This window comes from Choloepus didactylus, chromosome 9 (genome assembly GCF_015220235.1).
Source record: "Choloepus didactylus isolate mChoDid1 chromosome 9, mChoDid1.pri, whole genome shotgun sequence".
Classification (NCBI taxonomy): domain Eukaryota; kingdom Metazoa; phylum Chordata; class Mammalia; order Pilosa; family Megalonychidae; genus Choloepus; species Choloepus didactylus.
Genome location: NC_051315.1, coordinates 93,580,338 through 93,594,462, shown reverse-complemented (window position 1 = coordinate 93,594,462; position 14,125 = coordinate 93,580,338). Strand labels below are relative to the sequence as shown.

At 34.5% G+C, this 14,125-nt stretch overlaps 1 protein-coding gene across 1 annotated transcript in view; it reads left to right on the top strand.

Moving 5' to 3' along the window:
* The first annotated feature begins 332 nt into the window (after positions 1–332).
* C2CD6 (C2 calcium dependent domain containing 6) overlaps positions 333–14,125 on the top strand; it is a 217,765-nt gene continuing 203,972 nt past the window's right edge. The window contains 4 exon segments of the mRNA XM_037848665.1: positions 333–342; positions 1,276–1,385; positions 4,741–4,792; positions 6,145–6,290. Of these exon segments, the coding sequence (XP_037704593.1) occupies positions 333–342; positions 1,276–1,385; positions 4,741–4,792; positions 6,145–6,290 (318 nt within the window).

Genomic DNA, 14,125 nt, shown 5'->3' with positions numbered 1-14,125 from the left:
TTTTGTTGATTGTAGTTTTATACACAACACACACACACACACACACACACACACATATTTCCAAATACATCCTTAAAGAAATTTAATTCAGTTTGAGATTTTGTGTCAGTTTTCTGCCTGTTTTTTGGTTGTTTTGTGGTGGGAAAGGGAGAGAGAATTTTTATCAGCTGAAGTTTTTTTTTTTTTTTTTTTTTTTTTTTTTCCTGTTTTCTTTGTGTGGTAGCTTTTAATGGAGTTGGTTTGATTTTCCTTATTCTTAGTCATTTCTTGGACAGGAGTCCCCAGTTCAAGTTACCCTCTTCTTTTCTGTTTTGAAATGCAGGTTTTTTTAAATGGATGAAAGTTTGTGATTTGTGGGAGGGGAGGGGTAGAGGTGGATATTTCCTGTAGTTCTCTTTTGTTTCTGTTTCTCTAGCATCTTTAATTTTCTTCTCTTATGTCTTTTTCTCCCTTCTTTGCCATGTATACAAGACACACCTCTTCTCTCTGTCCCTAATTCTAGGAGGAGTGTTTTTCTGAGCCAGCTCCCTCTGGGATCCTTTTCACTTTCAAGTCCCTTCTTTATAGCCTTTCTGTGAACCACAAAGTCCCAGACCTATGTTCAGAATTTTTGCACTTAGTATTGAACTTTCTCTTTCCCAGGATGATTTTGTCTGTGCTTCCTTTATGTTTTTCTGCTTCTTTCTGCTGTTTCAGAGAGTCTCTTAAGTCTTCTCTTCCTTTGCTCTCTGTTTCCACAGATCTGTATGGTGCCAGGAGCTCCAGTAACACTACCTGTTGGAATTTGTTTTTTATTTCTCTCCTTATAGGAAATTTGAATTTATGATATTCCCTTTCCTAGTAATGCTGGAGGCCATATGTAGTTTTATTTGTATGCCTCATTGATGGTGGGTTTTTTTGTTTGTTTGTTTTGTTTTGTTTTGTTTGAGGAGAGATTTGTATTCAATGTGGCTTCCATACTAGGGTCAATTAGAACTCTCTCCTTTTAAAATTTGAAGATATCCTGCTTTATGTTCAATCTCATAACAAACTGAAGAACTCAATGTTCAAACTACTATGTACTTTTCTCTGCTCTCATGATTCCCTTAATGATTTCATATGTAATTGTATAAATTTTTGTTTTCTATGCTAACTTATTGATAAACCTATTGAGGGTAGGAATGATTTGTTTTAGTCATTAATATACCACTGCCTAGAATAATACCTGATACTAGAGATTCATTGAATATTGAATTGAACTAATCTTGTACCTTGTTACATCTTCTTCTTCTAAAGCCTTAAATATATTTATATTGTAGATGCTGAGAAAAAATCTTAAAGGGTCTGAGACTAAAGAACTGGAAGTAGTACCTGATATACCAAATTTGGTGCCATTTGGGGATGTGGTATGTATGACTAGCCCTTAATGAGCGTGTATAAATTATGTGTTATTTCATACGAAGAGTAGTTTTTTATTTGGTAGTCAAAAAAATTGTGCAAAAAAATGGCCCTTTCTGATAACATATTCATGAATTGTTCATTTTTAAGAGTCAGAAAAATATTCTAATAATAAGTGCAGTTACGGAAAACATTCTGATTCATAGAAGTCGTGTTTTCTATACTAGGATTTCCAAACTCAGAATCACCTGGCATACTTTTTTAAAATATTGATTCTTGGGCTCGCCTAAGATATGGTATATTACAATCTTGGGGAGGGGGACCTGGGAATTGATATTTTTACTGAGCTCTTCAGAGGACTGTAGTCATGTCAGATTTAGGAAACTTTGTGCTATAGTTTGAAAATTGATTCCCACCACTTCTGCATCCAAAACTCCTAGAAACAAAAGCAAACCCAGTCATGTCACACACATACAAATATACACATACAAATACATAGGAACTTGAATTTAGAGCCAAAAAAAATTGTCATTCTATTTTAGGTGATATCATAGTATAGATGAGGCTCTAAGTACGTTAGAACTGTCAAGTATTGTAGCATTCTTTTACAGTTAGTTATATTTTCTGAACACTATTAGAATAGTTGAGTGTAAAATAAGAGGTTCTCTTTTCCCTTTTCTCTAGCTCCTACCATATACTAATATATTTTCTTGATTGTAAAATATATGATGAATTTAGCACCAGCTTTTGGGGGATAAAGAAAGACTACATTAATTTACACATTTTTTTCTTTTACAAAATGATCGTGGTATGCATTGATCATATAATTATATAATACTTTCTTCCCTTAATCACAAAGTTGTACTATACGCTTTCGTTGTCTGAATCTAAATTTAGAAAGAGTCTTTGAAGTCACTTTTAGCTGTAAGTTAACATTCATGGCATTATGTTGACACAATTTCTATAATCCATGCTCTTGAATATGACTTCTGCATCTCTTTAGAACTGAAATTTTGAGGAATATTCTGACTTCAGCTATATTTCCTAACTTGATAGTTTGTATTTTCTTAATTGAACTATATGTTGCTAGACATTAAAGAACTTAGATTAAAAGTCAGCTGGAAGTTTTTTGACAGATGTTTGGCATGAGATTGATAACTGCTCACAATGCACAATTCAGTCATACCACTTTTCTCTTTGAAAGTTCTGCGATTTATTCTGAGAGATTTAGTGAGATTGTTCATGTGTATACTACATCACTACTAACTACATCAGAACTTATTCCTATTTCTGATAGTCATATACCATTTTCAGAAAAAAAAATGTGTAAAAGCTATGTCATCAAATTGGGGACATAAAGTATTCCGAAGTTAGCAGCTTTCTGGTTGCTTTCCTATTTTACATGCATGTTTAAATGCATGTTTGGGTGTGAAGGTGTTGGCATGGTCATTGTTTTGGGCCACAGATGGATCTCAGAATTTGTGGCAACATTTGTTACCTACAATCTATGAATAGTCATAGTTATATTTTTGAATGTTAAATCTTTTTCTATATTTGAATAGAAATCTATTGTCTTTTCTATATATACAAATACATGGGACCTTGAATTTAGATCCAAAAAAATTTGTCATTCTATTGAGGACTTTAAGTCCCCAATTTGATGACATAGCTTTTACACATTTTTTTTTTCCTGAAAATGGTATATGACTATCAGAAATAGGAATAAATAATACATCTATAATATGGATCTATTATTTAAAAATATAAAGAGTTATTGAAATTTAAGAAAAGTTAAGATAGTTGCTTATGGCTTCAGGCTGTGTTACTTGGAGGTGGTCCCGTAATTAGTCAATGTTTTATGACAGAATGTTGATTTGTAGAATTATATAATACAAAATTGTAGAAGTAGACAGGATGGAAACTGTACTTCCTTGTTCTATCTTCTTACAAATAACTCAATTTTAAGAAACAAACAATGATTCTTGGTATCACCTATGGCAGTACCATTTTAAATGCTGCCAATCTAGGTAAGTAATATGTACTGCCCTTTTTAATTTGAAAACTTAGAACCTTTCCTTTAAGATAACTGTTCATACTTATGGGTTCCATAAGAAATAGACAACAATATTTTCTTCTTTTAGGATTTCATCATTCAGATTCAGTAATCTTTTAATTTACATATTGAACGCCAACCTCTTTTCTGCATTTTCCACTAACATTGCTTTAAAAATAAGTCTCCACAACCCTTTTTAGGTTCTAAAGAATTGGGGTAGCTGGTGGTGGATACCTGAAACTATCAAACTACAACCCAGAACCCATGAATCTCGAAGACAGTTGTATAAAAATGTAGCTTATGAGGGGTGACAATGGGATTGGGAAAGCCATAAGGACCACACTCCACTTTGTCTAGTTTATGGATGGATGAGTAGAAAAATAGGGGAAGGAAACAAACAGACAAAGGTACCCAGTGTTCTTTTTACTTCAATGCTCTTTTTTCACTCTAATTATTATTCTTGTTATTTTTGTGTGTGTGCTAATGAAGGTGTCAGGGATTGATTTGGGTGATGAATGTACCACTATGTAATGGTACTGTAAACAATCGAAAGTACGATTTGTTTTGTATGACTGCGTGGTATGTGAATATATCTCAATAAAATGAAGATTAAAAAAAAAAATCAGTATGCAAACAAACAAACAAAAAAATAAGTCTCCAAAATTATTTACATCACATTTTAAAATACTGTTGGGCCATTTACATTGCTTCACAATGTTTTATATAATATTGCTTTTTTTTACTTAATTTTTAAGAGTAAACATGGCTACATATCTTTGGTTAATATTGCATATTAGTATTTATGTGTTCTGCATTCATTTTGTATTTAGTTTTGTGGTTAACACATGGCACAACTTTTGACAAGAGAGAATGAGTATTTCACAGCCCCTGACATATTATACTTAAAAGATGATTGTTGAATGAATAAAGTGGTTTTTAGGATATTGGATAAATGCCATATCTGAAGTAGAATGTATTTATTATTATTGCAGAATGCTACATTTTTATGAATTCTAAACTAACATATAATAAAAACAATCAAAGATTGGTGGTTTGGGTTCTTTTGCTTCATATTTTAATTCATTTTAGGTTTACTTTGAACAAACCCCATTTTATTCTCTTTTTGTGTTGCTGCTTATGATGTCTTCCATTAACCTAGTATTTCTAATGGGAAGCATTATATCTAATAAGAAAAAAACAGCAAAAAAAGTGGAATTTTATATATTTTTAAATAGTCTATATAGAGTAAAATGGAAGAAAAGTTAACTTAAATGCATTCACTTTCTTTGTTTTTATTTTGATTGTTATAGGTTGGCTGCCTGGCTATTCATTTAAAGAGCTGCAGACATTTTACACCTAAGAGTATCCTTTCTTTTGATTTAAGAACCATAGTATGGTCATGTATCACTGTTTCAGTTATCTGTTGCTGCATTACAAACCTCTCCAATCATAGTGGCTTATTATTAGTCCCAATCTGTGCACTGACTAGGTGGTCCTCCCGCACCATGTTATCACCGCCGGAGGGCTGCAGTCATCTGGCAGCTCAACTGGGCTGGAATATCTAAAATGGCTCATTCGTGTGCCTGGTGCTTTGGCAGCGATGCCTGGAAGGCTGGACCCAGCTAGGATACTGAAATGATTGGACCTTTCTCTCTTTCTATGTAGTCTCAGTAACTTTCATCATGGTTTTTGTTTGTTTGTTTGTTTTGGCAATAATTTTTATTTTTAAGAAAATAGTACATTAAAATATTATTTATTTTGTTTACTGATATTTTTAACCTCCTTAAATATTGCTCTGAATGTGAGTGCTCCTCTTGCCCCATCCTAGTAATTTTCCATGCATTTTATTGGTGAAGTGGTCTTAGGGGCAGGCCAGACTCAAGAGCAAAGGAAATAAAATCCGCTTTTCAGTGTAGAGAGTCACAAAAGATTTTCAAACAAGCTCTGAGGTAATCTACCTGAATCACTGTATGAGTTAAAGGAAAAAAATATATCCTCTTGGATGATAATGCTAATTTATTATAAATAATAAGCATGCTTTCCTAAATTTTTTTAAGGGTCTTGTTGTGTCTGTGACTTTAAATAAACTAAAGGCTTATTATTATATTTATCATGGCATAAATCCAGTTTGATTATGGAGACTTGGTGTTTCTTTTCTATATAAAGAGAATTTTGCAGAAAATTCTACATAAAGAGAACTATTGAAGATAATTATTTAAATCATGAACACAAATTGTTTTAATGTATGGAGTGCTAGGGAAGATAATAAATAGACCAGTATGGTATAAAGTGAAGTGTGTCGTGAAGTCAGTTAGAGAATAGAACACTTTACTTTAAATTATGTCTTAAAACTAAGTCTCAAAATGATATTTTTAAAAAATTTCTACATACATTATACTTAGAAAAGGTTTTCAATTATGATTGCAAAATGTTTAGTCACCTTATATGTAGAAAATTGCAAAGGATGGAAATTGAGGATTAAAAAATAATACTTGATCTAAAGAATCATCCTTCTTTTCTTACTTTTATTGGTACCCAGGCAAAAATACTATTTTAAAAGGCTGTTCTATTGTTTAATATGTTCTATAGTTACCTTTTATAACTACATGATTGATTCTTAGGTTTTGGCCTGAATTGTTTAATCAATTGATTTTATAATGTATTATTGCTCAATTACAATAAAAATTCTTTCCTAAATATAATTCTAAATTCAGTCGCTTTACAGCATTACAATAATTTGTTCATCCGTATCATGGTAAACAATGTTGTGAAATACACAAAAATGCATAACTTGTTATCCAAACATGGTGAAAAGAACAGTATAATTAAGTTTGATGAAGTGAAGTATTTTTCAGTACAGGTAATTTTTCAGTTTCTTCTGGAGAATGTGCTTTATAGTTTCAATTATTATACAGTAATTGTTTCTTTCCTTAAGTGGTTAGAAAAAGAAAAAAAGCAGGGCCTTTTTATTGGTATATTACAGTATACTATTATATTTTGGGTTTATATTGGTCTTTTTTATAAACAACTCATTGTAAAAATGCCTAATCATGTGGAGACTTCTTCCCTGAGATGTTACTATCTGTGGTCTTGAGTATTTATCACACATGTATTTTTCTCTGTTTTGCTCTTCCCCTCCCATCTACCCTCCTCCATTTCTTTCTTTTTTTTTATCTCTTCACACTTTCCTCCTCACCTTTCCTGTGTTTCCCCTTGTGAAGACTTCCTTCCCACTCTATATATACATATACATACATATCACATACACACACTCATACCTATTCATACGTACACACATATGTACACATTATTATACAGCATGGAGGAATTCAGCATATGGTTGGTTAACATTTCTTGTATACAAGGACTTTATTTGCCAGTGCAATGGCATATTATATTGATCATTAAGGGACAAATCAAAATACTTCTCAGAGTAGTCTCAGATCTAGAGATATTAGTACTAAAAACGGAAATTTGAAATTCTTGCTGGCTTATTTAGTTCTGAAGAAGAGAGTCTATCCTAAGGTAAAAGACATTAGAATAAAGAGCAGTCAGGAAAGATGCCAGCAAAAAACTATTGAACAGATTCACATATTTGCATCTATTATTTGTCATTTCCTAGGTACCTCTGAAATTTCTTTTTCTACTCTTTTACTTTCAAAATTATATATTTGATCTATAGATTTTGTTCCTCAGTTATCCATATGAAGTTATGCATATTTTCAATTTTTCATTGCTTTATCAAGTCTGACTAAAATTTAAAATCCCACTATTATTTTTGATAAAAAATTCTTGTGACTTACTTGTTTAATAAAACCCTTTTTTTTAAAAGGGTTCTTAAAAAAATCATGCATAAAATACAGGATTCCCATATATTACCCTATTATTGGTATGGTACATTTGTTACAATTGATGAGAGCAAATTTTTATAATTGTACTATTAACTATAATTGATGATTTAACTTAGGTTTTATGGTTGTGTTGTGCAGTTCCATGGATTTTTTAAAAAATACTTATTCTGGTATCATGTATACAATTTAACATTTCCCCTTTCAACCATATACAGATATACATTTCAGTGCTGTTAATTAACTATGTGTCTAGTTTTCTAAAGAACTGCCAGACTATCTTCCAGAGTGGCTGAACCACTATACCGTCCCACCAACAATGAATAAGAGCTTCAATTTCTCCACATCCTCTCCGGTGTTTGTAGTTTCCTATTTGTTTAATGGAAGCCATTCTCATAGGTGTGAGATGATATCTCATTGTGGTCTTAATTTGCATCTCCCTAATAGCTAGATGAACATTTTTTCATGTGTTTTTTTTTAGCCATTTGTATTTCCTCTTCAGAGAAATATCTTTTCATATCTTTTGCCCATTTTATAATTGGGTTGTTTGTACTATTGTCGTTGAGTTGCAGGATTTCTTTATATATGCCAGATATCAGTCTTTTATCAGATACACGGTTTCCAAATATTTTTTCCCATTGAGTTGGCTGCCTCTTCACCTTTTTGTCAAATTCTTTTGAGGTAGAGAAGCTTTTAATTTTCAGGAGTTCCCATTTATCTATTTTTTCTTTCATTGCTTGTGCTTTGGGTGTAAGGTCTAAAAAGCGACCTCCTAATACAAGGTTTTGAACATGTTTCCCTACATTATTTTCTAGGAGTTTTATGGTACTGACTCTTATGTTGTCATCTTTGATCCACTTTGAGTTAACTTTTGTGTAGGGTGTAAGTTAGGGGTCCTCTTTAATTCTTTTGAATATAGATAGCTAGTTGTCCCAGCCCCATTTGTTGAAAATACTGTTATGTCCAAGTTCAGTAGGTTTGGGGGCCTTATCAAAGATCAGTTGACTGTAGATCTGGGGGTCTGTTTCTGAATTCTCAGTTTGATTCCATTGATCAATGTTTCTATCGTTGTGCCAATACCATACTGTTTTGACTATTGTGGCTTTATAGTAAGTTTCAAAGTCAGGAAGTGTAAGTCCTCCTACTTTGTTTTTCTTTTTTAGAATATTTTTAGCAATTTGAGGCATCTTTCTCTTCCAAATAAGTTTGATAACTAGCTTTTCCAAGTCTGACAAGGGGGTTGTTGGAATTTTCATTGGAATTGCATTGAATCCATAGATGAGTTTGGGTAGAATTGACATCTTAACAACATTTAGCCTTCCTATCCATGAACACAGAATATTTTCCCATCTTTTTAGTTCCCTGTTCTGGTTTGCTAATGTTGCCATTATGCAAAACACCAGAAATGGATTGACTTTTATAAAAGGGGTTTATTTGGGTACACAGTTACAGTCTTAAGACCATAAAGTGTCCAAGGTAAGGCATCAACAATCGGGTACCTTCACTGGAGAAAGGCTGTTGGCATCCAGAAAACCCCTGTTAGCTGGGAAGGCACATGGCTGGCGTCTGCTTGCTCCTAGGTTGCATTTCAAAATGGCATTCTCCAAAGCATCAGCTTTCAATGGTCATCTTCAAAATGTCTCTGTGAGCTGTAGCTCCCCTAAAATGTTACTCTCAGTTTCTATGAGTTCCTTCTGTTTGTCAGCTCTTTCATATGCCTCCAGTGATTTAATTCAGACCCACCCTGAATATGTAGGGTAACATATCCATGGAAATTATCCAATCAAAGGTCTTGCCCATAGTTGATTGAGTCACATCTCCATGGAAACACTTAATCAATAGGTTCCAACCTAATCAACACCAATAATGTCTGCCCACACAAGATTGCATCAAAGAACATGGCATTTTGGAAGGCATAATGCATCCAAACCAGCACAGTCCCCTTCTATTTCTTTTAGTAAAGTTATGTAATTTTCTATATATAGGTCTTTTACATCCTTGGTTAAGTTTATTCCTAGGTACTTGATTTTTGTAGTTGCTATTGAGAATGGAATCTTTTTCTTGAGTGTTTCTTCAGTTAGGTCATTTCTAGTGTATAGGTACATTACTGACTTATGTGCATTAATCTTGTATTCCACTACTTTGCTGAATTTGTTTATTAGCTCAAGTAGCTGTGTCGTTGATTTCTCAGGGTTTTCCAAATATAAGAAAGAGCATACCATCTGCAAATAATGACAGTTTTAATTCTTCCTTTCCAGTTTGGATGCCTTATGTTTCTTTGCCTAGCCAGATTGCTCTGGCTAGCACTTCTAGCACAATGTTGAATCACAGTGGTGACAGCGGGCATCCTTGTCTCATTCCTGATCTTAGAAGGAAGGCTTTCAGTCTCTCACCATTAAGTACTATGCTGGCTGTGGGTTTTTCATATATGCCTGTGCCAGTTTGAATGTATTATGTCCCCCCAAAAAAGCCATATTCTTTGATGCAATCTTGTGGGGCAGACATTTAGTGCTGATTAGATTGGAATTCTTTGAGTGTTTGCATGGAAATGCACCCCACCCAATTGTAGGTGATAACTCTGATGAGATAATTTCCATGGAGGCATGGCCCCACCCATTCAGGGTGGGCCTTGATCAGTGGAGCCATAGAAATGAGCTGACGGGCAGAGGGAACTCAGTGCAGCTGTGAGTGACATTTTGAAGAGGAGCTACAGCCAAGAGGGACACTTTGAAGAAAGCACAGGAGCTGCAGATGAGACAGTTTGAAGATGGCTGTTGAAAGCAGACTCTTGCTCTGGAGAAGCTGAGAGAGGACAAATATCCCAACTGCAACTAAGAGTAACATTTTTGAGGAACTGCAGCCTAGAGAGGAACATCCTGGGAGAAAGCCATTTTGAAACCAGAACTTTGAAGCAGACACCAGCCACATGCCTTCCCAGCTAACAGAGGTTTTCTGGACATCATTGGCCATCCTCCAGTGAAGGTTCCTGATTGTTGATGTGTTCTTGGACACTTTATGGCCTTAAGATGTAACTATGTAACCAAATAAAACCCCCTTTTATAAAAGCCAGTCCATCTCTGGTATTTTGCATTCCGGCAGCATTAGCAAACTAGAACAATGCCCTTTATCATATTGAGAAAATATCCTTCAATTCCTACCTTTTGAAGTGTTTTTATCAAAAAAGGATGCTGCATTTTGTTGAATGCTTTTTCAGCATCTATTGAGATGATCATTTGACTTTTCTCTTTTGATTTGTTAATGTGTTGTAATTCATTGATTGATTTTCTTATGTTTAACCATCCTTGCATGCCTGGAATGAGCCCGACTTGGTCATGGTGTATGATTTTTTTAATGTGTCTTTGGATTCGATTTGCAAGTATTTTGTTGAGAAGTTTGCATCTATATTCCTTAGGGAGATTGGCTTGTAGTTTTCCTGTTTTGTAGCATCTTTGCCTGGTTTTGGTATTAGATTGATGATAGCTTCATCAAATGTGTTAGGTAATGTTCCATTTTCTTCAATGTTTTGAAAGAGTTTAAGTAAGATTGGTGTCAGTTCTTTTTGGAAAGTTTGGTAGAATTCCCCTGTGAAGCCATCTGGCCCTGGGCATTTATTTTTAGGAAGCTTTTTGATAACTGATTGGATCTCTTTACTTGTGATTGGTTGGCTGAGGTCTTCTATTTCTTCTCTGGTCAGTCTAGGTTGTTCATGTGTTTCCAGGAAATTGCCCATTTCCTCTACATTATCTATTTTGTTGGTGTACAGTTATATATAGTATCCTCTTAGGATTTTTTAAATTTCTTCTGGATCCACAGTAATGTCCCCTCTCTAATTTATTATTTTGTTTATTTGGTTCTTCTCTCTTTTTGATTTTGTCAGTCTAGTTAAGGGTTTGTCAATCTTGTTGATCTTCTCAAAGAACCAACTTTTGGTTTTATTTATTCTCTCTATTGTTTTTGTTCTCTGTGTCATTTATTTCTGCTTTAATCCTTGTTATTTCTTTTCTTCTACTTGGTTTAGGATTAATGTGCTGTTCATTTTCTAGAGTCTTCAGTTGTTCCACTAGTTCTTTGGCTTTAGCTCTTTCTTCCTTTTTAATGTATGCATTTAGAGCTATAAATTTCCCCCTCAATACTGCTTTCACTGCATCCCATAAGTTTTGATATGTTGTGTTCTCGTTTTCATTCATCTCTATATATTTAGCAATTTCTCTTGCTATTTCTTCTTTAACCCACTGATTGTTTAGGAGTGTGTTGTTTAACCTCCAGATATTTGTGAATGTTCTAAATCTTTGATGGTTATTGACTTCTAACCGTATTCCATTGTGGTCAGAGAATGTGCTTTGAATAATTTCAATCTTTTTAAATTTATTGAGGCTTGTTTTATGGCCCAGTATACGATCTATTCTGGAGAAATTTCTGTGACCACTAAAGAAGAATGTGTCTCCCGGTGATTTGGGATGTAATGCTCTATATATGTGTGTTAAGTGAAATTCATTTATCGCTTTGTTTAGGTTTCCAGTTTCCTTATTGGTCCTCTGTCTGGTTGATCTATCTATAGAAGACAGTGATGTATTGAAGTCTCCCACAATTATTGTGGAAACATCTGTTGCTTCCTTTAATTTTGCCAGTGTTTGTCTCATGTACTTTGAGGCACCTTAACTGAGTGCATGTACATTTATGATTGTTATTTATTCTTGTTGAATTGTCCCTTTTATTAGTATATAGTGACCTTCTTTGTCTCTTATGACATCCTTGCATTTAAAGTCCATTTCATCTAAATTAATATTGTTACTCCTGTTTTCTTTGGCTATAGCTTGCATGGAACTTTTTTTTTCCTTCCTTTCACTTTCAATTTCCTTGTGTCTCTGGGTCTAAGATGAGTCTATCATAGGCAACATATTGATGGTTTATATTTTTTTAATAGATTCTGTCAACCTATATCTTTTTTTTTCAATTTTATTGAGATATATTCACATACCATACAATCATCCAAAGTGTACAATCAGTTGTTCACATTACCATCATATAGTTGTTCATTCATCACCCCAATCTATTTTTTGAACATTTTCCTTGTACCAGAAAGAGTGAAAATAAGAATAAAAAAATAAGAGTAAAAAAGAACAACCAAATTGTCCCCCCCTGCCCTATTTTTCCTTTAATTTTTTTGTCCCCATTTTTCTACTCATCCATCCATACACTGGATAAAGAGAGCGTGCTCCACAAGGCTTTCACAATCACACTGTCACCCCTGGTAAGCTACATTGCTATACATATGTCTTCAAGAGTCAAGGCTATACTGGGTTGCATTTTGATAGTTTCAGATATTTACTTCTAGCTATTCCAATACATTAAAACCTAAAAGGGGTTATCTATATAGTGCGTAAGAGTGGCCACCAGAGTGACCGCTCGACTCCATTTGGAATCTCTCAGCCACTGAAACTTCATTTCATTCCATTTCACATCCCCCTTTTGGTCAAGATGTTCTCAATCCCACAATGTTGGGTCCAGATTCTACCCCAGGAGTCATATCCCGTGTTGCCAGGGAGATTTACACCCCTGGGTGTCAGAGCCCACATAGTGGGGAGGGCAGTGATTTTACCCACCAAGTTGGCTTAGCTAGGGAGAGAGGACCACATCTGAGCAACAGAGAGGTATTCAGGGGGAGACTCTTAGGCACAAGTATAAGCAGGTTTAGCCTCTCCTTTGCAGTAACAAGCTTCATAAGGGCAAGTCCCGTGATAGAGGGCCCGGCACATCAAAAAACCAGTCCTCAATGTTTGTGAGAACATCAGCAACCATCCAGATGAGGAAGCCCAACACCTCTGAATTTCGCCCCAGCTCCTCAGGGGGGCTCTGCATACAACCTATATCTTTTAATTGGGTAGTTTAATCCATTCACATTCCATGTTATTACTCTGAAGGCAGTTCTTGAATCAGCCATCATATCCTTTGGTTTTTATTTGTCAGATATATTTTTTCCTTCTCTCTCTTTATTTCCTTTAACATACCCTTACTAAAACTCTTTACTTCTGTGCCCTCCTCCAGACCTCTCTCCTTTTGTTTTGTTTTGTTTTTCTCTGCTGGTAGGGCTCCCTTTAGTATTTCTTGTAGGGCAGGCCTCTTGTTAGCAAATTCTCTCAGCATTTGTTTGTCTGTGAAGATTTTAAGCTCTCTCTCAAATTTAAACGAGAGATTTGCTGGGCAAAGAATTCCTGACTGGCAATTTTTCTCTTTCAGAATTTTAAATATGTCATACCACTGCCTTCTCACCTCCATGGTGGCTGCCGAGTAGTCCTACTTAGTCTTATGTTGTTTCCCTTGTATGTGGTGAATTGCTTTTCTCTTGCTGCTTTCATAACTTTCTCCTTCTCTTTGGCACTTGACGATCTGATCAGAATATGTCTTGGAGTGGGTTTATCTGGATTTATTCTGTTTGGAGTTCATTGGGCATCTATGATTTGCATATTTATGTTGTTTAGAAGAGATGGGAAGTTTTCCCCAACAGTGTCTTTGAATACTCTTCCTAGACCTTTACCCTTCTCTTCCCCTTTTGGAACATCAATAATTCTTATATTTGTTTGCTTCGTGTTGTCCATCATATCCCTGAAATCCATTTCAAATTTTTCAATTTTTTTTCACCATTTGTTCTTTTGTGCTTTAACTTTCCAATGCTCTTTCTTCAAGTTCGCATGCTCATTCTTCGCTTCCTCTAGCTGGTGCTAAGTGTTTCCAGAATCTTTTTAATTTAATCAACAGATTCTTTTATTTCCATAAGATCCTCTATTTTTAAATTTACTCTTGAAAATTCTTCTTTATGCTCTTCTAAGGTCCTCCTGATATCCTTTAT